The sequence below is a fragment of the Typopeltis vanoorti genome, chromosome 6 (assembly GCF_054136105.1).
Source record: "Typopeltis vanoorti isolate ZY-2024b chromosome 6, IOZ_Tvanoo_1.0, whole genome shotgun sequence".
Classification (NCBI taxonomy): domain Eukaryota; kingdom Metazoa; phylum Arthropoda; class Arachnida; order Uropygi; family Thelyphonidae; genus Typopeltis; species Typopeltis vanoorti.
The window spans coordinates 37695399-37721305 of NC_143554.1; the positions used below are offsets into that span (position 1 = coordinate 37695399).

At 36.4% G+C, this 25907-nt stretch overlaps 1 protein-coding gene across 3 annotated transcripts in view; it reads left to right on the forward strand.

The window, feature by feature from the left end:
• The window catches only part of LOC150105386 (DDB1- and CUL4-associated factor 17-like), a 276136-nt gene that overhangs the window by 219575 nt on the left and 30654 nt on the right, over positions 1–25907 (forward strand). For all 3 annotated transcript variants that reach the window (XM_090394758.1, XM_090394760.1, XM_090394759.1), the window contains one exon: positions 12939–13097. In XM_090394758.1, the coding sequence (XP_090250884.1) occupies positions 12939–13097 (159 nt within the window). The remainder of the gene's footprint in view (positions 1–12938; positions 13098–25907) is intronic.

Below are 25907 nucleotides of genomic sequence, written 5' to 3' on the forward strand. Positions count from 1 at the left end.
TTATTTTTTATGTGATAAAATTTTTATCAAGAACATAACGCCTCCGTAGCGCAATTGGAAGAATGACGGTACATTGCACCCTTTGATTGGAATAGGCCTAAATTCGATTCTCGTTGTGATGGGAGGAATCTTTATCTGGTCGATTTCAATCGAAGGTGAGTTAGCCGATCTCATACAGAGGTAGCAGGGTTTTTTCTCCCAGAAACTCAGATTTTTCATCCCGCATACAGACAAATCGGCCCTTCAGAACACACGCAATTTACAGACAAAAAATACTAGTTGTGGTGGTGTGGGAGGTGGGCAGTAGATGGCGTTGATGGAGATGATTCGTAGTAGAGGTTAGGTGTAGAGACAGTTATAGGTGTCCTACTGCGATGAGTCTTCGGACTCCTTGGAGGTATCAGGAATAATAATAATAATAATAACATTAAACAATCACAAGGTTTGTAAACTATAAAAATCGTGTATGAATGGAGACCACGCGAAACACATCAGTGCTTGTTCACAGCATGTGCAACACTGGCATATGCAGCCGGCACCGGAAAGATACGACTAGTGGTGAGGTGTGAAGCGGGACGGGGATTCGTACATATATGAAACCGCATAATTCGGGGTATGACTGTATGTCGAATCATTTTTGCAATATTCATTTACTTCTAATAATCATGATGGTATGGAAAAACCTCTTTGCTTAATTTGTAATGACGTTTTGGCTGTGGAGAGCATGAAACCAGCCAAACTAAAATGACATTTTAATACCAAGCATGCAGCGTACTGCAATAAACCAAAGCAATATTTTGAACTACTTTTAACATCTTCAAGTAAAGAAAAACCTCAAAACAATGTTTTGAGAAATGTGTTACTGTTAACAAAAAAGTATTTACTTGCATCTTACGAAACTTCTTATTTAATTGCAAAAACTAAAAAGCCCTATGCGATAGGAGAAGATCTCGTGCAGTGATGGCTCGTACATATACACTGCGACACTGCAGCACCCCCAAGGAAAAAAATGAAAAATTAAATTTTGTTTGTGTTTATAAGGTTAAAGGTTACAGCTTATGTTTTGACATTGATTGAATAGTTAATAATTATTATTATTATTATTCCTGACACCTCCAAGGAATCCGAAGACATTGCGGGAGGATACCTACAACTGTCTCAACCACTACATCGAACTTCTACTACGAATCATCTCCATCAACGCCATCTATCGCCCACCACAACTAGTATTTTTTGGTCTGTAAATTGCGTGTTCTGAAGGGCTGATTTGTCTGTATGGGGGATGAAAAACTCGAGTTTCCGGGGGAAAAAAAACCCCTGCTACCTTCGTATGAGATCGGCTAACTCACCTTCGATTGAAATCGTCCAGATAAAGATTCCTCCCATTGCGACGAGAATCGAACTTAGGCCTATTCCAATCGAAGGGCATTGGAATTGTTTGATTAACACTTTAGATTACGAAACAAATGCACTGCGATCTAATGCAGTGTCAGAATTATCACGTTTGGGTCCAATTGCAACTAGACTCACCGATATTCGTTTACGCTTGTAATTGCAAATTTCAAGTGATTCCGACACTTCTCGTTTGGGCAGTGTCACTTACAGATAAATCGTATGCTTGCACACGTTATTTCTGTGAGATACGAAACTTTTATTATTGATGTGTGTTCGTGGTGAGGGCGAACTATTTTTTGTAAATCTTATTTTATTTTGTTAAAATAGCATATACTTATTTATTTATTATAGATACAAGGTTGAATTATGACGAGTGTCACTGTTGAAAATATGAAAAGAATTATATTTTTTCGATTATCGTTACACGAAACAAATGCACTGCGATCTAATGCAGTGTCAGAATTATCGTGTTCGGCCAATTGCAGCTAGACTCGCCGGTATTCATTTGTGCTTGTCATTGCATGTTACAAGTGATTCTGACACTTCTCATTTGGGCAGTGTCGCTTACAGATAAATTGTATGCATGCATGCATGCGTTATTTCTGTGAGATACGAAACTTTTATTATTGGTGTTTGTTCGTGGTGAGGGTGAAATATTTTTAATAAAGCAATTTTTTAATATGTAAATTTATTTATTAATAAATTAGTTACTTATTAGGAAAAAAAATAATTTTTTTATTTTTATTTTGTATATGCTGCAGCCCCACTTAAAATTTTCACCGGCCGCCACTGATCTCGTGTTACCTACTGCTATTAAAATGTCAGAAATAGTTCATGGGAAAAAGTATGGGGATGAAATTCATAAAATTCCTTTAGTGAATGATACTGTTTCCAAAAGAATTTCTGAAATGAGTAATGACCAATTCCAGCAGCTTATTACCAGGCTTAAAGGCAGCCCAAAGTTTGCAATTCAGTTAGATGAAACAACTGATATTTCTAACTTGGAACAGTCGTTACTTTATGTAAGATATGTTTATGAAGGAAGCATACATGAGAAATTATTGTTTTGTCGCCCTTTGGAAGGGCACACAAGAGGGGGAAGATATATATATATTAAAGTCAATGAATTTTTCACAAATGAAAGTTTACAGTGGAAAAATTGTATTGGAGTCTGTACAGGCTGTTCTGGAGCAATGATGGGCGAGAATTTTTAGCAAAATTTAAAGCCTGGTGGCAATGAACATATCACTTTTACTCACTGCATGATCCATTTAGAGGCACTCATAGCCAAAAAAAAATCACCGAAGTTAGATGTTGTGTTTTGCGATACTATCAAAATCATTAACTTCATTAAAACCCATGTCTTTAACAGTCATTTGTTTTCAGACCTTTGCAAAGACATGGACTCCGATTACAAAAGCTTATTACTACATGCAGAAGTAAGGTGGCTCTCAAGAGGGCGAAGTTTAAACAGATTATCGAAATTGAAAGATGAAGTTCCGTTTTTGACTGAGCAGAAATCTGATTTTGTTCATTTTTTTCATAATGACTTACTGCTTTCAAAACTGTGTATCAGAGATTTGGTTATGTATTTTTGAAAAACTCAATGATTTAAACATGTCTCTTCAATTGTTTCTTCCATATGTTAACTTTTTTTAGTAAATGATAAAATTGAAAGTTTTACTAAAAAAGTTAACATATGAAAGAATAGGGTAGAAAATTGTTCTTTAGAAATCATGTTGGAGGCTTAATGGATTTTTTACAACACTCAAAAAGAATTAAAATAGAATTTAATACTTCCTATATTTTGTCCTAGTCACTAGGACATCTACAGGGATTACAAAACTAATTAATGTAACATGCACACACAAATCTTACAATACTAGGCCCAACCACGTGGGTGACACTAAAGTCCTATCTAGGTGGAGCGCCCTCTAAGGGCGGTAGTAGGTGGCCTGGAATGTAAGGTGGGACCTCTGGTGATGAGTGTTTCCCAAATCTTCGGAAGCTTAATGCAACCATATTTATTACGATTTGGTTGGTTTCTGAGAGCTGCTGCTGCTTCTAAGAAAAGTCTCTCTTTCTTGAATTTGCTGTGGTGGAGCATGGTGGTTTTCTTTCATGATACTTTGTGGGTGGTATCCAAAACATGGTCAGCCAAGCCTGAATGCCCATAGTTGTGTTTACAGATGTAAGACTTGTGTTCCTCCAGGCAGATGGATGCTGATCTGCCTGTCTGTCCAAAGTACGCCAGCTTACAGGAACAGGGTACTTTGTAAACTCCAGGCAGCGAGAGAGGAGGGAGCTGATCTTTCGTAGAACGGATAAGGGTAGTAAGTTTGCGGTAGGGCTTATATGCTGTGTGTAGGTTGTACTTTTTTAGTATCTTGGCTATTTTTTCAGATGTGCCACGGATGTAGGGAGCAATGTAGCCATTGGAGAGGAAAGTGTTGTGTATGTGGTTAAGCTCAGTAGTAAGGGCGGTTCTGGAACAAATATTGTGGGCTCTCTTAGTAAGAGTTTTGATGATGCCATATTGTTTTGTAAGGGGTGGTGGGAGAGTTTGTGAATGTATCTTAGTGTGTGTGGGTTTTCTGTATACAGTGAAGGCAAGTGTATCATTAGGCAGGCGTGTGACTAAGGTGTCTAGGAAGGGTAAACAGTTGTTCTTTTCCTTTTCCATAGTAAACTGGATTCTTGGATGTAGGCTATTAAGATGACTGAGGAAGGAGTCTAACGTGTCTGGGCCATGAGGCCAAATAGAGAACACATCATCTACATATCTTAGCCAGATAGTACTTTGGACAGACAGGCAGATCAGCATCCATCCGCCTGGAGGAACACAAGTCTTACATCTGTAAACATAACTATGGCCATTCAGGCTTGGCTGACCGTGTTTTGGACACCACCCACAGAGTATCATGAAAGAAAACCACCATGCTCCACCACAGCAAATTCAAGAAAGAGAGACTTTTCTTAGAAGCAGCAGCAGCAGCAGCTCTCAGAAACCAACCAAATCTTAATAAATACGGTTGCATTAAGCTTCCGAAGATTTGAGAAACACTCATCACCAGAGGTCCCACCTTACATTCCAGGCCACCTTCTACCGCCCTTAGAGGGCGCTCCACCTATATAGGACTTTAGTGTCACCCACGTGGTTGGGCTTAGTATTGTAAGATTTGTGTGTGCATGTTACATTAATTGGTTTTGTAATCCCCGCAGATGTCCTAGTGACTAGGACGAAATACAGGAAGTATTAAATTCTATTTTAATTCTTTTTGAGTGTTGTAAAAAATCCATTAAGCCTCCAACATGATGTCCTCACAGCACTTAAGCCTCTACACACGTTCTTTAGAAATGTTTACAGCTACAGATGATTTTATAATTGAAAATAACCTTCCCAAAGATTTAATTGTAAGAGTTATAATTGATCATCTGAAATGTCTGGAGAGACAGTTTCAGAAATACTTCCCTTCAAATTTTGTTTCAAAAAAACTAAGTTGGGTTCATAAACCATACTCAATTGAAATCAAAAACATCATTCATCTGCCATTAAAGGTTGTAGAAGAATTTGTTGAGTTATCAAGTGACACAGGTTTAAAACTTGAGTTTCCTAAAAAATCATTAAATGAGTTTTGGCTTGGTATTAGGACAGAATTTCCAACAATTTCTGAAATGGCCCTAAACATACTTCTCCATTTTGTACTACATATTTATGCGAAACAGTGTTCTCGGCATTGACAATTATAAAATCAAAATATTGATCAACTCTGAAAAATACCGAAGATGCTGTACGTCCTGTAGTATTAAATATTCAGCCAAGATTTAATTCTTTATGTAAAAATAAAAAGCACATCCATCTTATTAGTATGCAAATTTGCTTTCATCTTTAATAAATGGTAAAATTATATGTATACCAAAGAATTGTTTTAAATAAATTTCTTTATGATTTATTATCAGTAAATGTTTGATTTGTATACCTATTTTATATACCTATACCCAGGGTCGCATAAAAATTTCTCAGCTGAAAAAAGGTCGTGAGTGGAAAAAGTTTAAGAAGCCCTGCTCTAAAGAATTAATGGCACCCTTGTCACACACCTGTTATTGCAACATGGCCAAAGGAGTGGAAAGTGCAAAATATTGTTCCACTTTACAAGGGATAGGATAAGACTGAAGTTACAAATTATAGGCCAGTCTGTGTGTCTTGACTTGGTATTAAAGTGTTTGAGAGATTGAAGAGGACTAGGTTCAGAATTGGATTAATAATAGCAGTTGTCTCTATTATTTGTCATCTTGGGTTTGTTGGGGGAGAGGTCATTTTACCAGTCTGCTGATGTACAACAACAAAGTTATAAATTCACTGGCTAAGGGAGATACATATACTGTGGTATACTTGGATTTTTCAAAGGCCTTTGATAGATTGCCAATCAACAAGCTGACAATTAAATTCAAACAGATGGGATTGAATAGGAGAATGAGTCGGATAGGTTATTGTCAGATCGATATCGGGTTGTATATGAGTGAGTGGTATCTGAAAAGTAAGGAAGGTCACTAGCAGAGGCTGTCTTGGAACCACTATTGTTTAACTTGTATGTTAATGATATTGGGACAGTCTTAACTGGAGATATGCAATTGTTTGTGGATGATGCAAAGTTGGGAAGAACTCTGAGTAGCAGAGCAGATTTTATCACTTTTCAGGAAGATCTCAATAGACTACATGAGTGGAGCTATTAGTATAATGTTGCAGAATATACAGTTAATGGAGAAATTTTGAAGGAGATGGAAGAGATGAGAGATCCAGGAGTGATGTAGACAGAGACCTTTAGCAATGTGATCCCTAAATTTGAAGTTTATAGATCACATTGCTAAAACTGTAAGGGCATCACAACTGATTATAGTAATGATGAGGAAGATCTTGACATGCAGAAGCAATGTTATGGTTCCCTTGTATAAGACATTGATCAGGCCACATATAGATTACTCTATAATCCATATGTGGCCTGAAAATTTGGTCACCTGGTTTTCAAAAAGGGTTATATTTGAAAAGATTCAGAGATCCATTAAAGTTTTCCTAAGTCGGTTGTAGATCAATAGAATGGGGGGCTATGAGGACAGATTGAGGAGAGGGGATCATATTGCAGAGGTTGTGAAGACATTTCAGAGAATTGTGGCAATGTTAAGGAGAACATTGCCCTTGAGAGATAAGTGTGCTGGCCCCTTGTATAAAGCTTTGATCAGACCATATCTATATTTCTATGCTCAGATCTGTTCATCGGGATTTGAAGGGAATGAAGAAACCTTGGAGAGGGTGCAGAACCGGATAACAAAAATAATGTCGGGACTGTACAATGTTAATTATGAAGATAGACTTAGGGCATGTGGACTGTGGAATTTGGTGGATAGAAAGCAAATGGGGGTTATGATATGAGACATTTAAGCTGTTGAAGGGTTATTATTGTATTAACATTGAGGAGATTTTTCATATGGTAGAACTAGAGAAAGGAACAAGGACAATGACATGAGGCTATCCCTGTAAGTTGCAAAAGAAGGTGGTGAGTAAAAGGATAAGAATTAAGTTTTTTGCATGGAGAGTGGTAGGAACATGGAATGCATTGCCTGAGAGGATGGTGAATGTGCAGCCTGCGAACAATTTTAAGGAATGGTATGATAGACTTTGTGTTCACTTGTGTTAACCTCCTGCAATGAGTCTTGTGACTCCATGGGAGTCAGAAAAATAATAATGATTGTGATGTATAAGTTGGAGAAAGGTTATCAGATTAATGTGGAGGAGATTTTTCATAGAGAGAAACAAAGGTAGAAGAAGAGTCCATCCCTGGAAGCTTTATAAGGAGGGCAAATATTATTGTGCAATTAGTCGAACTATTTTGGCACATCTGTAATCTAACTTACTAAATTCATTCCTTCCCTTCCCCCCTGGTAGTATGTGAATGATGTCTTATATGTAGGAAACCTGACATATAATTTCCTGCAAACCTCACTCAATGATTTTAGTAACAGACTTAAATTTACCATAAAATCAGAAATGTGAAAAACCTACAAATTTCCTAAATGGAACTTGAATTGGATCCAACAAAAACATTCCATAAACCTACACATATCAGAAACTGCCTACACTTTAACTCCTACCATCCATTAAAAAAAAATTTTTTAACTCCTACCATCCATTTATTCCATTAAAAAAAAAATCAGTTATTCTTTCAGATCATAAATGCGTAAAAAATTAACAAAGATTTTCAAAAACTGAGAATATCCAACACAATTGATTAATTGGATGAACTTAACAGCCGAGATTAGATTAACGACTCCACTTATCAAACTAAATTTTCCTTCATATTAAATAGTAAAATTATCCTAGATTCAAAAAACATATAAAGCTTTTAAATACATTTTTAAACATATGGACTACAAATTAGTTTTCACTGATTGCAAACTGGCTCCCCTTCTGAAACCCACCAAAAATCATACTCACAAGGAAATATTTGAATACCACAGTGTGGTATACAGATTCCCTTGTCATTTATCCTTTTCTGGTGTGTAATCATTGCCCATGTATTTTTAGCCTTCATATTTTGATTCTTTACAGTTTTTTAATTTTATTTTTATTTTTAATTCTTTTGTGATTTACTCTTTTATGGTCATTCGGTTTCTTATACTTTTAAACAATTTATCGATAGTAGTATCATCTCACTTAAGTTCCAAGTTTATAAATTAAGTTACTGATGATAGAAACATGAAGTACTCCAGTTCCACCAAGGTATGTGTTTCAAGATGCATTATCTATGTCATAATAGTTTTAATCACTAAATCACAGGTCAAAGCCAGCATGTTCAAACACAAGGATACTCCTTATCAAAATAAGCATGCTATGTTATATTGATTTCATATTAGAGAAACTACATGAGAAAACTTCAGAAATAGTATATTGTATTAGGAGGGTTTGTGTGAACAACGGAGTGAAGAGAAGTTTCTTTGCATGGAGAGTGGTTGGTGAGTGAAATACATTGCCTGAATGTGTAGTGAGTTCACACTCTTATGCAGAAACTGTGAATGGGTTTAAGGATTGATGATCTTTTTGCATAAGTGTGTGAACCTCTCACAATGAGTCTTTTTGACATCATGGAGACCTCATATTAATAATCATCATCAAGACACTAAATATGGATCTAGACCTTATGATCTGATACCATCTTCTTGCTTCTTTTTCAACCTGGATTGGTCCACTCCTGGACAGAAGTCTCCGACAGTTTTCTCCATTCCATTCCCTTATATTTTCAGCTTTTCTCATCCATTGCATTCCAGCAGTACTAACAATTTCATCTTACCATCTCTTCCTTGGTCTTCCCCTTTGTCTACTGCCATCCAATAGGTCTCCAATATGTCAATAATTTAGGCCATTTGGTATTGTTATATCGTGCAATATGTGCAGCTCATTTCCATTTGGAGTGCATAATGTAACTGATGATAATGTCCTGTGCACTGGTTCTCAATCTTATGAAATGGGAGGGTGTCCTGTCTTTAAGTGTCACACCAAGCATATTCCTTTTCATTCTTTTCTAAGAAACGTTCAATATGTGAATCATATTTTGAGTTAAGTTCCAGGTTCACTGTCATATGTAATTAGAGATGAGACATACTGATTGAAAGCTTTCCTCTTTAAACTAATTGGAATATCACCTTTGAAGATATTTTTCATTTTCTCAAAAGCCTTCCAACCTAGCTGTATCCTCCTTTTTATTTCTTCTATTAATTTTTTATAATTTGTCCTGCATAAACATATGAAGCTACCCTCTCCACTTCTCTCTCTCTCTTCCAGTATAATGCTTTTTTTGATGTTAAATTGTCATTCATCATTACTTTCCATTTTGTTTAAATTCATCTTCAACTCTATTTGACTAGACACTTGAGTTAATTCTCTTAATTTTATTTCTTGGTCTTCTGCCAAGAGAACTATATCATCAGCAAAACACATATGAGTTAGAATCTTTTGGTTAATTTTAATTCTTCCAATTCCAATTAAAGCTTCCTCTAAGGCAGATGTAAAGAGAGAGAGAGAGATGTTTGGGAAATATTGTACTTCCCAATCTTATTGCTCTACTTACAGGGTGTTCGGGATAAATTTGACAGTTTCGTAAGGAAAAAGAAAATCTTCTTTGTATCTATTAAATTTAATGAATTGACAAAAAAACATTACAGGCAGAGTTAATTACAATACTATCAACAAGATTTACTCAAAATAACCACCATTAGCATCGATCACAGCTTCAATTCTGCTTCGGAACCTCGAACAAGCTGATGCTACAGTCTCCCTGGGAAGGGCCGCAAAAACTGTTTTAATTTTATCCATTAACTGGGCTTTTGTATTACTGGAAGTGCGATTGGTGTCTTTTTCAACTGCGCCCCATACAAAATAATCCATGGGGTTAAGGTCTGGGGAGTTTGGAGGCCAAACATTTGGACTGGTGAAGTCGTAGAAATTTTCAGACAACCATTTTTGACTTTTCCCAGAGGTGTGGCAAGGGGCCGAATCCTGCTGCCATACATACGGCCTACCATTGGCTACCCTTGTTATCCAGGGCTTGACTACAGTTAGCAACTCCACGAACAAAGCCCGAATTCCAATGCCAGGGTTCTTCAACACCTGTTCCTGCAGATTTGCGAGGAATTCTGCTGTACGAACGCAATCAGATCGTCTGCTAGGGATCTTTCTTCTTGCTACATCCTCGTAGTCACCATTGCAAGTCTCTAGTTCATGCCTGATTGTTTTTACTGTATTCAGGGAGCATTGGGCAGCAGTCGTAATATCCTTATTTTGATGGCGGGCACGAATCATCATGATACAAGTTATTCTCTTCCATGATTCAGGTGGGTTCCAGCTATCCATCCTTTCTGACATCTTGTATATGAATGAAGAAGGGTCCAAACTTTTAAATGAAGAGAAGTGTGTGTTAATACATGTAACTTACGGAAAAATATAATTAATTATAAATATGTCAAATTTATCCCGAACACCCTGTATATGAAATTTTGCACTTTTCATCATCATGCTTTTCAAGGATTTAGGTCTAGAGTGGCCAGTTCTGGCCTCAGAAGTCATCGTTGAATATATCTTTAAAGCATTTTTCTTATGCAGTTTAATAACAGAGGTGGCATATAATTATATGCCACCATGATTATATGCCACCTCTGTTATTTGTCTATAACGTTTTTCCTGTATGGATCTTTAATCTCCTTTTTCACCTTTTTTTATAAATAATTATTATTACTGCATTATTTCATGCTTTGGGAATTTTTTCTGTTTTAAACAAAAATTTCCCTGCAAATTCAACAGTTCCACTAAATCCCATCTTCTCCTGGAGCTCTTCCCTGCATCATTGTTATCAAAGCTGCCTCAACCTCTTCTCTCATAGCTTTTGACACATCCAATTGACAACTCTTCTTGAAGCTGGTCTCTAAATTTCTTTCTTTATCACTCTAAAGTTCTTTATAATATTCTTCAGTTCTGTTTATTATTCCTTTTCTTTCCTCTGATTATTTTGTCACTCTTTCCCCTTAAGAGTGACAATTTCTTTTTTTCCCTATTGACAAAGATCTTCTTAAAACTTTCATATTTCATTATTTTTAATGTATTTTTCTGGTCTTAAGAGATCAGATTTCATGTGTCATTATTTTTCTGATTGTTTTGCATAATTCTGAAAATTCTATTAAATTTCTTGTGGTAGCTTGTTCTAATTCTATGTGTTTGTTTAATAAATCTATAGAATTTCTTTTGAAAGTTTGTCATATGGGGAATAATTCCACCTATTTCATGTGAGTTATGAATTATAGTATTGCTTACTTTTTGATTAGTTATTTCTTTCACATTTTTTGTTAATTATAATTGTAGATCTTACCATTCTGTGTTCACTATCTATATTAAAATTATTTAAAATTGTTGCATCATTTACAATATGTCTTTCTTTTATTTGTTATTATAAAATCTATTTCATTAAAGGTCTGGCCATTTGGGCTTCTCCATTTACAATGTTTCTTTTTTATTAAAGAATGAATTCATAATGAAGATTCTGTTGTAAAGATATTTAAAAACCTTTAAAAACTATGATTTTTGTTTACAAATGAAATTGTTAGTTTAGTTACTTAAAATTGGAATAAAAGTTGTGTACAGATATTGTTGTGTTGATAATTATGTTGTTTAAAAAGTATTCTGATGTAAGAATAATATAGCAACATTGCTTGTAACTTTGCAATAACTTGGTTATTGACTAAGGAGGCCATTAAGCCTGACCACTCCTCATGATTTAAGTAATGTGGAATTAGTTTTCCAGTTTAGGAGCAGGAACCGGCAAGTTACTTGTATAGGTTTTTTTTTTTTTTTTTTTTTTTTATGTAGAGTACATGAAATAATCATCAAGTGAAGAATAACCACAATCACAGTGTAAATAAACATATCCAGTTCACCACTCTGCTATCCCTGATACTTGGCTGTCATGACATCATTCATATAATCACAAATCAGAGAATATAATATAATATATTCTCTACTATGATATGAAAAGAACAGCTGATAAGAATAAAAAAATGGAACAAAATGATGAAGAATTTTGAAACACAAGAAAGAGAATAGAGAGAGAGAGGTAAATGTAAAAAAATTGAATGATTAGAAGAAGAAAAGGGTGAGTTATAAATGATTCTGTAAAAAAATAAGTATAAGGAATAAATAAAGAAAATAAATGTAAGGAACAGATGATGGTTTTCAGTAGATTATTTATTTGTTTAACTGCTTGTTGAGAAGTTAATGTGGTACAAAAAGAAAAATGATGAGTTTTAAATGATTCCTTAAGAAATAAAGAAAATAAGTATAAGGAACAAATGACGATTTTCAATAGATTCCTTATTTGTTGAGAAGTTAATGTATCTTTGATGTTGTGATCTCAGATAAAAGCGAAAATAAACCTACAAGCAATGGACAAGATATGGAAAAGGAAATCAGTGAGCCTTCCCATAAAGCTGAGACTGCTGAAAACATTCATATTCACAGGTGCTCTCTGTAGTTGTGAGACATGGATAATGGTAAAAGACTCTGTGAGACAAATGTTGGCTTTTGAAAAAAACATGTTATACAAAGATTCTGTGAATTAGATGGGTGCACAAGGTAATAAATTAAGAACTGTATTTTAAAGTAAACTGCAAAGAGAATCTGATGCAGAAAATAATTCAAAGAAAACTAAAGTTTTTTGGACATATCTGCAAAATGGATAACAGTAGAAAGATCAAAACTTTATTGCTTGTTGCTTTTAAGATTTTTAAGTTTTTTTAAAAAAGCCAAAGACTTTAATTACTAGCTCTAAAATTATTTGTTATCCTTTCAATTTAAATTATTCCATTTAAACTATATTTCTAGTCTAAAGACCAGATAGTTTTCTGAATATGTGTAATTTATAAAAGATATTTATATTAAATCAGCTTGCTAGTAATTTAATTTTATTTGTTTTATATGTTTAATATATTTTTGTTTGTTTTACAAGAAAAGTATTCTCTCTGATGATTATGAAGAAGAACTGAATATATATGGTATTCTTGGATTTGATCCTTTTGATGAAAAATGCCATGGCAAAATTAATCTCTATGATAATGAAACAGGAAAGAAGATAAAAAGTATAGATATACATATGGAACTGGATGAAGTAAGATATATTAATATTAATTTCATGTATGTATTTGCTATTTATTTATTTCGTATCCAAACACAAGTAGTAGTAATGCTCTTCTGTAAAGTGGTTTGCAAATCTTAAAACTAAAAAGGATGAGGATGATTACATGTAGAGAAAAATAGCACTTTTTTGTTATGTAATTGTTCTACAATATGAGAGTTAATCAGTCTTAATAAGGCTATATTTGAGCTAGTATATGCAGATGAGGTCACACTTTTTTAGGGAGAGCAGCAAGGTGATTTGGAAGAGTATAGAAAATATTGGTAAATGTGATATTGAATGTGTGTAATGTTGGCTATTGGGACAAAATGAGGACATGCCATCTGCAAAACTTTGTAGATAGAAGATCAACAGTCAACATGATAAAATTGTTTTTGGTTGTGAGGAAGATTATATTTAATGCAAAGTAGATTATCTGTAGAGGGATGTGTGCAGGAATGAGAAGTTTTTTTCTTATGGTGACTTAGTAGAATGTATTTCCAGAGAGCATGGAAAGGGCAGAAGCAGTATATATAAGTTTGAGGCATGACATAATGCACATTATGATTAGATAGTAATGACTTTCAACAGTGAATCTTGTGACTCCTTGAAGGTGTTAGCGCTAATAATAATGATTATATAGGAGGGATTTCCATATTAGCACACATTGCTGTTGTTTTCATGTGATGTAAAATAGGAAACCAGTGTAAAATTCTTTGTCATTTTATCTGTAGATTAGCTGTTTGACAGAAATACTGATTGTTTAAAGTGTGACATGTGTAACTAGGTATGAGCAATGGTCCCTGGCTTAAGAATAGCATTTCACTTCAGGGACAGTGTTCTGTAGTAAAGTTTTAGTTGTAATTTATTGATATAATTTTTGGATCTGTTAAATTTATACAACCATAACTGTGCTAACTCACATCATTTTGCATGGCTGAGAGCACATTTAAGACAAAAAAAGAAAAAAGAAAAAAAAAGTAGTAAAATCATACTACAAGCATTTGGATCATAATGCATAATCAAACAAATAATGTTTGAAAATAATCATAAAAATGTGCATTTCTTAGCAATACTATTTATTTTTCAACAGTTAAACATAAATTAAAGATGCCAAGAAATTATATTCTTGGTTTAATCCTTTATCCAAGTGTAAGTTTTTCTCTTATGTTCTATAAAATATATAAAATATTTGTTTTGGCAAATTTTGCCACAAAAATGGCCCAATCAAAGCCAGAATTGAGTTAACTCAAATATTTTAATGGAGATTCCACAAAAAATTTCTTCTTACGAAGGCAAATTAGTTTGGCAAGTGAGTGATCATTATGGATGGGGAAGGGTCAACTATGGCAATATAAACTGGGCAGAGGAACTGGCACACAGTACTAAGGTAACTGACTATTGGATTTTTTTAGAGGCAACTGTTTTAGGCAGTATGTGGTGGAACACAAGACAAATCAGTTTTTATACAGATAAGTTTGATGTTTAGGCAGATTAGTTTGGCAAGTGCAAAGTGAGTGATCATTATGGAAGTGACTTCAAATATGGCTTTGTATTTATCAAGTATTTATATGTATTTATATCAAGCATGGCTTTGTAAAGGGTAGATCATGCCTGAGTAACTTGCTCAAGTTTTATAACAAGGTGACGGCTGAACTGGATAAGGGAAATGGGTTTACAGTGATACTGCTGGACCTGGCAAAGGTGTTTGACAGGATACCACATGGAATTCTAATCCGTAAACTACAACATATGGGAATGGATATAGGGTTGGTGAGATGGATAGGTGGGTGGTTGATGGAGAGATATCAAAGAGTGGTTTATTCAGGAGTGGAGTCCAAAAGACGGCCTGTGACTAGTGGTGTGCCACAGGGTTCTGTTCTTGGACCACTGCTGTTTAATCTGTTCATTAACGATATAGGGAAAGATCTAAGTGGAACAGTTCATTTGTTTGCTGATGATGCAAAGTTGGGGAGGGCGATAGTGAATGCAGAAGATGTCAAAGTCTTGCAGAATGACTTAGATAGATTGCAGTTCTGGGCTAAGGAGAATGGATGTCAATTTAATGTGACAAAATGTAAGGTTATGCATTTTGGGGTGAAAAGATTAGCGGCAGTATACCACATGGGTGGAACTATACTCCAAGAGATTGTTGAGGCCAGGGACTTGGGAGTGTTGGTGGATAGGCAGATGAAGTTTAGGGGGCACATTGCAAAAGTAGCTAAATCAGCTCATCAACTCACTTGGTTGTTGAAAAATACCTTAACGAGCAGAGACAAGCAAGTTATTGTACCTCTGTACCGAGCCTTAATAAGACCTCATCTTGACTACTGTGCCCAGATTTGGTCACTTCAGTTCCTTCGTGATGGGGAGGAGGTGGAGAGGATCCAGAGGCGAGTGACTAAGATGATAGCAGGTCTATGGAATGAACCATATGAGAACAGGTTGAAGATTTGTGGGTTGCAGAAACTGGTTGATAGGCGGAAGAGGGGAGATATGATTGAGACATTCAAATTGCTAAAAGGATTCTATAAGATTAATTCAGAGGATATTTTTGAGATCAGGACTGGTGGTGGGAGAACTAGGGGACACCTATGGAAGCTGGGCAAGAGTGTGGTTAGCATTGGTGTTAGAGCTGGGTTCTTTACTTTTAGAGTGGTAAATGAGTGGAATAAGCTGCCAGAGTCTGTTGTGAGTGCTATGACAGTGAGCGAGTTCAAGGCAAGGTATGATAGATACTGTGAGAATGTCGTATAGTTGTGTGGACATGATGTTTAGGCCTCCCTCAATGAGTCTAAGGACTCCCTGGAGTAGCCCGAAAATAATAATAATAATAATAATAATATAGCAATATAATCTTGGCAGAGGAACTGGCATACTAGTACTAAGGAACTGATTATTGGACTTCTTGAGGGGACAACTGTTTTAGACAGCATATGGTAGAACACAAGGGTCAAGTATTTTTGACTTGGTCATAGAATCAGATTTGAATGGGGCTGACATCTCAAACTTGTCCCTAGTAAGTGAGAATGACTAAGTAGTCCTAACCTGGAGAATGAATAGGATGTAGAAGTATCAAAGCAGAAGAAATTTATATGGAATTATAAGAAAAGCAACTCTCACAGACTTATGAGGGTGGTCTGAAAAGTTCTCGGCCTAACAATGAAAAAACAAATTTATAATTTCAAAATTTTTTTTTTTTTCAACATAATCTCCCTTTAAGACTAATATAATTTTATTCTGGCGATGTTCGAATGCCATTATCCCATCCCTGTAGTGGATCTCAGTATGATCTGAATAATACCCTCTACAGCTGCAATCACCTCTTGATTCAAAGAAAAATGCTGACTGGCAAGGAAGAGTTTTATTATTATTATTTGACACCTCCAGGGAGTCCAAGGACTCATCAAGGGAGGGCATCTACTCTACAACTCTCTGTCTCCACCACTCAACCTCATCATCTACTGCCAACTACCACCACCACTAATATTTTCACAGACAGTCATCACAAACATCCATTCCCAAGGTGGGATTTGAACCCTCAGCCTTTTGGCTGGAGAGCAGATACGCTAACACTCGGCCAACCAGGCTGGCAGTAGTGTGGAACATCCACCCTATTTTCCCAGCAGGAGAATAGGGTGGATGTTCCAACAATTCATAGTGCAGATCCCTTAATTTACCCATTGCCAAAACACCTTTATGGGCAGGTGCATTGTCCTGATGAAAGATGATTTTTTTCTTCTGCAAACTGGATCTTTTTCATGAATTTTTTCATCTAGTCTGGTTAAAAAAATATTCCCCGGTTATTGTTTTACCCTTTTAAAGATAATTAATAAACAAAATGCCTTTAGCATCCCAAAACACTGATGCCATGACCTTTCCTGCTGATGGAACCGACTTTGTCTTCTTTGGTGCTGAACAACTGGCTTCTGTCCATTGTTTTGACTGCTGTTTGGATTCTGTTGTGTAACGGTGAATCCAAGTCGCATCCATAGTAATCAATTGATGCACAAAATCAGTTTTATTCTTGTTAAAACGCTCCAAGCACTGTTCAGAGATTTTGATGCGAGTGCATTTTTGATCTGCTGTGAGCAAGCATGGCACCCATCTTGCGCAAAGCTTTTTTATTTGTAATTCTTCATGCAAAATATATCCTACACGTTCTTTTGAAATGCCTATAGCCTCAGCAATTTCACGCTTTGACTCGCTGGTCATCCGATACCATATCGTGCACTTGATCAATTATTTCTGGTGACACTTTTTGGATGTCCTTCACGTGGATCATTTTCAATGCTGGTACGGCCATGTTTAAACTCAGCAGCCCACATCTTAATTGTTGAAAACGAAGAAGAGCACCCGTAAACTTTTATGACTTAGAATGAATTTCTTTTGCCTTTAAACCTTCTTTTACAAGGCATTTTATAACTGCACGATACTCAATTTTATCCATTTCAAGTGATACAACACTTTTGCTTCAGACAGCTTATAAAACAAACTACTGGATAGAATGACTTGTAATTTCACATGGATGCTTATGACAGATGTACCAACTTAGAAAAAAAAAAAATTTTCCCGATATGTTGCCATCTATGGTTAAGGCTGAGAACTTTTCAGATCACCCTCGTAGAAAGCAGCTTGGAACAGTAAAATGGATAAAAGACTTTTGATGAAGAGTGATAACTAGTTCATGGGAGATACTTAAGAAAAAAATGATGACATGAGTGGCAGATTGTATACCTTGAGTGAAGAAGAAGATAAAGCAATCTGGAATTTAAAAAAAAAAAGACGAAATTAAACAGGAATTGCAGATGAGAAAAAGATTATGGAAGACATAAAAAGAAAGGCAAAGAACAGTTGCATGAGGAATATAAGGCTAAGGCTAGGAAAGTCACTAATATAGTAAGGAGAGAAAAATTAGATTTTGAGAGGAGACTCACATTGCAATGCAAGGAGGGCATCTTCTTTCCTCCCCCCCCCCCTCTCTCTGCTAATAAGAGGAATAATGATTGTGTACAAAAATTGATCTGCTTGACAGACCAAGGCAGATGACAATTGAGTTATTTCATGATAACTTTATTAGAGTGTTCCATCCTGATAAAGAAGGTTTTATTCCTAGAGGGATAAGGAAAGGTGAAAGATTAGAAGTGAATTAAAAAGGGTGTATTCCGAATACTGAGCACTCTAGATGTCAGTAAGTAAGGCAGAGGGACTAGATGGAATTTCACCACATTTTAAGGGAACTTGAACTGAACATGCGATTAATCTAACTGTTTAATGAATGTCTTCCACTGGGACAAGTTCTCCTGTAGAGTCGAAAAAGGATAGTGCTGTTGCATAAGAATGGTGCTAGAAAGGAGGTATCAAATGTTGGCCACTTTATATTTCTTCTGTGAGTTAAGATTTTGGAGAAACTGGTAAGGACTCGTATATAGAAATGGGCAGAGGAGGGCAATATCATTTATGCAAAATTCATCTCTTAACAAATTCTTTTACAAAAGTAAAAGAATTTGTTAAGAGATGCTCTTGTTTTAGTAATATGGTTGTATTTTATAATAGAATAACAAGAACAGTGGATGAATGTAAGGCAGATTACTGTCTTTTTTTGGATTTTGCAAATGCATTTGATAGGGTGCCACATGATAAGTTGGTATTTAAGTTACAATCTATAGATGTGAATATCAGATTAGTTATTACTGTTCAATCCTTATGCTAATGATATTGTCACTGGAGTACATAGAGATATTTAGTTGTTTGTTTGCAGATGATGTGAAGCTTAGGAGGATTTGAATAAGCTGGAAAAGGAAGTAAATGAATAGAGACTTCAGTTTAGGAATGCAACTAAATGTAAGGTTTTGAAATTTGTAGTCTACAAATAGGATGCTTCTCACTTGGTGGAGTTATACTGAAAGAAGTGGAGGGAGGGAGGAAGGAAGGAAGTGATCATGGAGATTGTAGATAGAAAGTTAAAATTTAGAAGACATTGCAATACTGAAGAAGACATTGAGCAGAGCAAAATGGGTAGTGATACCTTTGTATAAAGCTTTAATGAGACTATCAGAATATGGATTTCTGATAGATATTCAGATCTGGTAACCAAGATTTGAAAGGGATGAGGTAACAGAGACAGATAATGAAGTGATATCAGGACTATAATGTTGGTTATTAGGATAAACTTAAGGCATGAGAACTAAAGAGTTTGGCAGATAGAAGATGAAGGGAGGATATTTTGAGACATTTAAGCTGTTAGAAAGCTATTATCAGATTAACAATGGGAAGATTTTTCATGTGGTAGAATGAGGGAAAGAAACAAGGAGAAAAGGCATCCCTGGATGTAAGTTTTTTGCCTGGAATGCATTTCCTTAGAGGAGAATAAAAATGTGGATGAGTTTAAGGCGTAGAATGATAGATTTTGGGCTATCTAGCATTGACCTCCCATGAGAAGTATTGTGACTCCATAGAAGTTCAGGAAAATAATAATGATGAAACTTAAATTGACCTGTTTTAAACCTATTATAGCACTGTGGTGTTTTTTTTTTTTTCTCTTTATTTTGAACTGGGTTTAGTTGAGGTGGAGGGCATGTTTCTTTCTTATTTATCATTGTTTGCTGGTTTTTTTCCTCAAATATTATCTACTCCAGCTTCCTTTGCACATTTCAGATTGTTAATATGTGTACTCCTCACTACATTCCTCTTGAATATTTTCTACTACTGTTTCATTACTTTTTGTTTCATTTAAGTCTTTCAAAGTAATTAATCCAGACCTCCAAAATATCTTTATCTTCAGTTTTCATGTTACTTTTATCATCTCTGGTTTCTTTTACACACTTTCTTCCATTTCTCAACTTTTTCAATAACCTCCACCTCTGATTATGATGATCTCTCAATTATCTGACCTTCAATTAACGAACATGAATAGGTTAGGAAACGTTTATCAACTGAATAAAACTAGTTAATAAACTACTTGGTACACACTTGCATATGTCATTATGCCAACGTAAATTAAACAAAATTGAGAGCTTGTACATCAATCTGCTGATAACCTTCACCACTTTACAATATACGCCCTGAATCTCGGCTCCCTCTCAATCATCACCTCAAGATCCCTTGTCTCCTCCAAAGTTGTTTCACCAATGGAATACACTATCTTCCATCTTTGAATCTAAAAGTTGTGAAAGCCTTAGTTATACTGAATAGGACTCTACTCATTCACCTACCTTATAACTCCATTTCTCACTAACTTTGCATCATCTGCAAACAACTACATAACCTCTATTCACAGTATGTTAACCTCATTACTTTACTGCATGGGAACCACCATTTTTTATCTATCAGATAACCAATCGTTAATCCAGTACACTAGTCAACTATATAAACTCAGTTATTGCAATTTAATTAACATCTTAGAATCTTGGTGGTGGATTAATAATGTACAAGAAGCAGTGATGGCTAAGAGGAAGGCAAAGCAGAAGTGGGATGAGTCAAGAGTGGATGAGGACAGAAAGGACTACAGAGAGGGGAAGCGAGAAGCCAAGAGAGTTGTTGCGCAGGTGAAGGCCATGGCATATAAAGATCTTTATGATCAATTAGAAACAAAGGAAGGACAGAGAAAATTTTATCGATTAGCAAAATGTAGAAATAAGGCATCAAAAGATATCTTACATGTCAGGCAGATCAAAGACTCTGGAGGAAGAATATTAAGGAGGGATGTGGATATAAGAAACAGATGGAGAATATACTTTGAAGGACTTTTGAATGAGGACTCACAGAGAAGATGGGCAGCCTTATGATGGGATGGTGCAGAATATCAGTAGAGTGGAAGTGAAGGAGGCCATGAAGAGGATGAAGAATGGAAAATCGGTGGGCTCTGACAGGATTCCAGTGGAGGATGGAAGGCACAGGGGGAAGAGGGAATTGACCTGCTGTGGGACCTGTTCATAAAAGTTTGCCAACAGGAAAATATACCCAAGGAGCGGAGGGAAAGTACTCGTCTCCATCTACAAGGGTAAAGGGGATGCACAAGACTGTAAGAATTACAGAGGAATAGAGTCTATGTCCCACACAATGAAAATCCTAGAAAGGGTTCTTGATGGAAGATTGGAGAAGGAGGTGGAGATTGCAAAGGAGCAATTTGGCTTCATGTCTGGTCAATCAACGACAGATACTATCTTTGGGTTACGGCAGGTGATGGAAAAGTTTATTTAGAGAGAAACAACGAGAGCTACATCTGGTGTTTATTGATCTGGAGAAAGCAGACAATAGAGTGGCAAGGCAAGTCTGGAGGTTTCTGAGGGAGAAGAAGGTACTGGAGAAATATGTCAGGTTGGTGCAGGAGATGTACAGAAATGTGAAGACAAGAGTTCAGAACTGCCTTAGACAGACAGAAAGTTTTCAAGTGACAGTTGGCTTGCATCAAGGGTCAGCATTAAGTCTGTTCCTGTTTAATATTGTGATGGAGGTGGTGACGGAGGATGTGAGAGAAGATGCGCCTGCGACAATGTTGTATGCAGATGACATGCTGCTGTGTGCAGAATCAAGAGAAGTGGCAGCTAAACTGGAAAGATGGAGGAAAGTACTGGAAGTGAGAGGTATGAGACTAAGCAGAAGTAAGACAGAGTATATGTGCTGCAAAGTGGATGGCAGCCAGGACACCGATCTGGAGCTGGAAGGAAATGTCATCAGGAAGGTTAGGGACTTTAGATACTTAGGTTCAACAGTGGAAGAGGATGGAGAGACTGAGAAGGAAGTGGGATGGAGGAACTGGAGAGAAAGATGGCCGGAGCACTATGTGATAAGAGAGTGCCGATCAATCTAAAAGGCAAAATCTATATTGGATGTGTGGAGTGAGTTTGATGTTAGAAAAGTAAATAAGAGGGATTTGGCATCAGGGAACTGGAGAAATTAGTTGTTGGTGGAATACTAATTCAAAAGATCAGGGAAAGAATAGTGAGAAATGTGCATATATGGTTATAAATCTAGTGATGTGATTGAACTGTACATGTTGGGCTTCGGTTTTTGGAATATGTGGATTTGTACGTGCATGCAGGGGGGGGGGGGGGAGTAAACTGTTGCCTGGTTGGCCAAGTGTTTAGCATATCCACTCTTCAACCAACAAACTGCAGATGTAAATACAGCCATGGGCATGGATTTTTTGATTGTCTTTAGTAAGATAAATTTCATTGTCAGGTACAAGGTTTCTCATTGATGGTACTGGTCCTTTTTATTCATATTTGTTTTCTCTGCTTTTCCTTCTGTATTCTTTACTCTACTTTTCCTAAGTCATTTTATCTATCCGGTCTTCCAGGCTTCTATCACGGGGATTCAATGCCTTGCTACCATATTTGCTGTGTAGTGTGACTGCAGATGTACAGAAAGGGGAATCCTGGTAGGAAAACGAGAATTTTACACTACTTTGGTCTTTGTGGCAAAATAGACAATCCTGGATGCCATGGTCAGGGTCGTTAAGTTAGTGGGCTTGCCTGCAAGACTTAACAGTGTGTTGCAGGTGAGATTCTCCATGGTTCAGGAATAGGAGCCAAGGCTTGTTGTGGAGCCAGTGTGGTGTCTGGGGTAGCCCTTGTGTTCCACTTCCAACTGCAGTCATTGCTGGCTGGAGAGTTGATGTCCATAGTGGGTGGGAGCTTGCCACTGAACCAACTTCCTCTTGAGAATGAATAATTTTTTATCTTGTTTATCAATGGCCTCAATAACCACAATCATGTTCAGAAATCATTGGAACTTCAACAGAAAATTAAGATAAGAAACAGAAAGTATCAGGAACAGCAAAAAGTACACCATTTTTCTTAATCTTACATTCAACAGGGGAATGTCCACTTGGAAAAATGTCACTGTTCTTTGTCCAAAAGGATTTGGAAGGGTTGCATATCACCAAAATCAGGCAATGAACTGTTTTGAAGACATCCTTATTGAAGTAGCAACAGCAACACAGTCTGAAAAAGTACTTTGTTCAACACGAGTATTGGGACAGTACCAATGACGCTCCTCTCCCCCCCCCCCCCCACAAAATTTTAATCTGTCTAGAGCAGGACTGCCTCGATATTCCTGATAATAGATCTGCTCTGAATTGAAGTACCCCACAAGGAATAACAGCCATAAGGTGAATTCTCATACATATAAGGATGGGCAACTGGTTCCCATATGAAACATCATCCTTACATTCAGCACTCCAAAACCACCACCAGAAACCAGATTGTCTCAACTGTTAGGTTGTACATCCCAAACCCTTTGGTTCTACCATTTATGCCCGATATAGCAGTAAAGATCTGAAATGCCTATTTGTGAGGGAGATTACCAGCCTACTGCTGAGCATGCCAAGAGTGGAAGAATGAAAAGGAAATACCAGAAATTAAGGCTGTACAATGTATCCCCTATCGAGGGGGGGGGTGCTATATACCTCAAAAGTACAAAAACATTTGGTGGTAAACTCTGCTGAGAAGTTGACTGTAAAGAAAGTGACAATAGGGACCTTAACTTGTATGTCCATCCCACCATCTCACAACTACAACATCCTTGAAAGGTAAAATTATGCTTCCCATCTGTTTAGAATGCATAAAAGAGAAAATCTGGTATGAGCTTACTCCCAATGATGTATCAAAAATTATTGTACTAAATGAGAATCCACTAGTTAAAAATAATGGAACATGAACTGCAGAGAAACAAGGAACATTAATAGATAAGATGGATATCTCTGCTCCCTCACAAGAAAATAAAACAATTAATATATCCACTGCCTTAGAGGGGTGCTTAAGGCGTATAACTGAGAGGAGACCTCCACATAGCCTTTAAAGGAATGTGGAGAATAGACCAGGGATTCTGACCTGGTCTGTTCTCCAATCCTCACCTTCTCATGGTGCACCCTGTTGGGTATCTACCTGGATGCTGAATGAATGAGGATGAGCTAGCAATCTGGGATTTAGCCAACCAAATTGTATTCTAATTGGTTAAATCAAAAATAAAAAATGATGGTACAACATGACAAAATTTCATGCTGGCTGGGGCATTGCCTGGTTCCCTGACGAAAACTGTTGTTTTTGTCAGGGAACCAGGGCGAACAGCAAAAAGTCAGCCATTGGAACAAATCCTAAAACATGCCCCAACTCAACATCACCTGGAGTTCAAGATCGGTACTATCAACATAAGAAGTCTGAATGGCAAAGAAATGGAGCTAACTGAGGAATTAGATAAGTAATAGATCGACATAATAGGGGTGACTGAAATAAAAAAGACAAAAACTGGTGAGATCTTTCTGAGCAATAAATACAAAATGTTATATTCAGGCAATGACAATTAAGGAAAAGAAGGAGTAGCCATAGTATTCAACACAAAATACGAGGCTAATCTTCTTGAATGGCAGTCAGTCTCAAGTAGAGTGATGTGGGCAAATATGAGAATGGGGAACTGGACAATGAGACTTATTTGTGCCTATAGTCCCACAGAAGGTTCTACTAAGGTAGAAGTGGAGGAATTTTTTGATGCTTTAGAAAAAGCAACTGACATAATGAGAAAAGAAAAGTTGGTCCTTGTTGGGGATCTTAATAGCAGAGTAGGAAACGATTGTCAGACATACAAAAATATTTTGGGAAAATTTGGAGAAAAGAGCAAAGTTAATAACAATCGCAAATACCTGATAGATTTCTGCTCAGGACATGGACTGGTTATTACTAATACCATGTTCCAACATAATGCACAAAGAGGCAAGGAATAAGAAAAGTCTCATTGACTATGTTATTGTTGATAGTGATGTTTTCTCCTTGGTGCAGGACACCAGAGTGTACAGAGGATTTGAAATTGGAAGCAATCACTATTTAGTTTTGACCAGGATAAAATTGAATTTCATATTGAAAAGAATAACATGTAAGAAAGTTTTAAAGCGAATAAAAATTGAGCAGCTCTCAGATGTGAACTATAGACTAACATACACAAAGATTATTTAAGAAAAAATGAAACAGTTTGAGAACAGGAACCAAACCTTGGAGATTCAGTGGCAAGCCATGAAGAAAACCCTGATTGATTCAGCAAGAGAGGCATGTGGCGTGGTTGTCTGCAAGGATAGAAAAATCAGGACTCCATGGTGGACACAGGAAGTTAAAGAGGCAGTGAAGGAAAAGAAGAAATTATATCAAAAGTTCCTAATAAGTAAGTCAGGCAAATAAGTCAGCTTGTGCTCTTAGAGAATACATAGACAAATGTAAGAAAGTGAAAACACTCTGTAAAACTAGATAAACAAAAATCATGGGAGGACTTTGGCAAGAAATTAGAAAAAAAATATCAAGAAGGTGGTAAGATATTCTGGAGGTTGTTGAAGAAGCTTAAGAATGGAGGAAAGAGTGCTGTAAAAGGAGTTAGAGATGATAAAGGTGACATGAAAACGGGAGAAAAAGATATCCTTGAAGTATGGAATAATTACTTTGAAAAACTACTAAATGAAATAAGCAGTGATGACAGCACAGTGGTAAAAAACACTGCCCAGGCATGCAGTCAGGAATACATATCCATAATTGAAGTAGAAGAAAAGCCATCAAAGGCTTGAATTGTGGAAAGGCAGCAGGAGTAGATGATATTCGACCAGAAATGCTGAAGTAAAAACGGACAAATTCCCAATGATTGGAGTAGAGCTCATAGTACCCATATATAAAAAGGGAAATAAAATTGAATGTGAGAATTACAGAGATATTTCCCTACTGAGTGTTCCTGGCAAGATCTATGCAAGTATACTTGAGAAACGGTTGAGAAAAATTGTGGAAGAAAAGCTTGATGAAGAACAAGCTGGATTCAGGCCAAATAGAG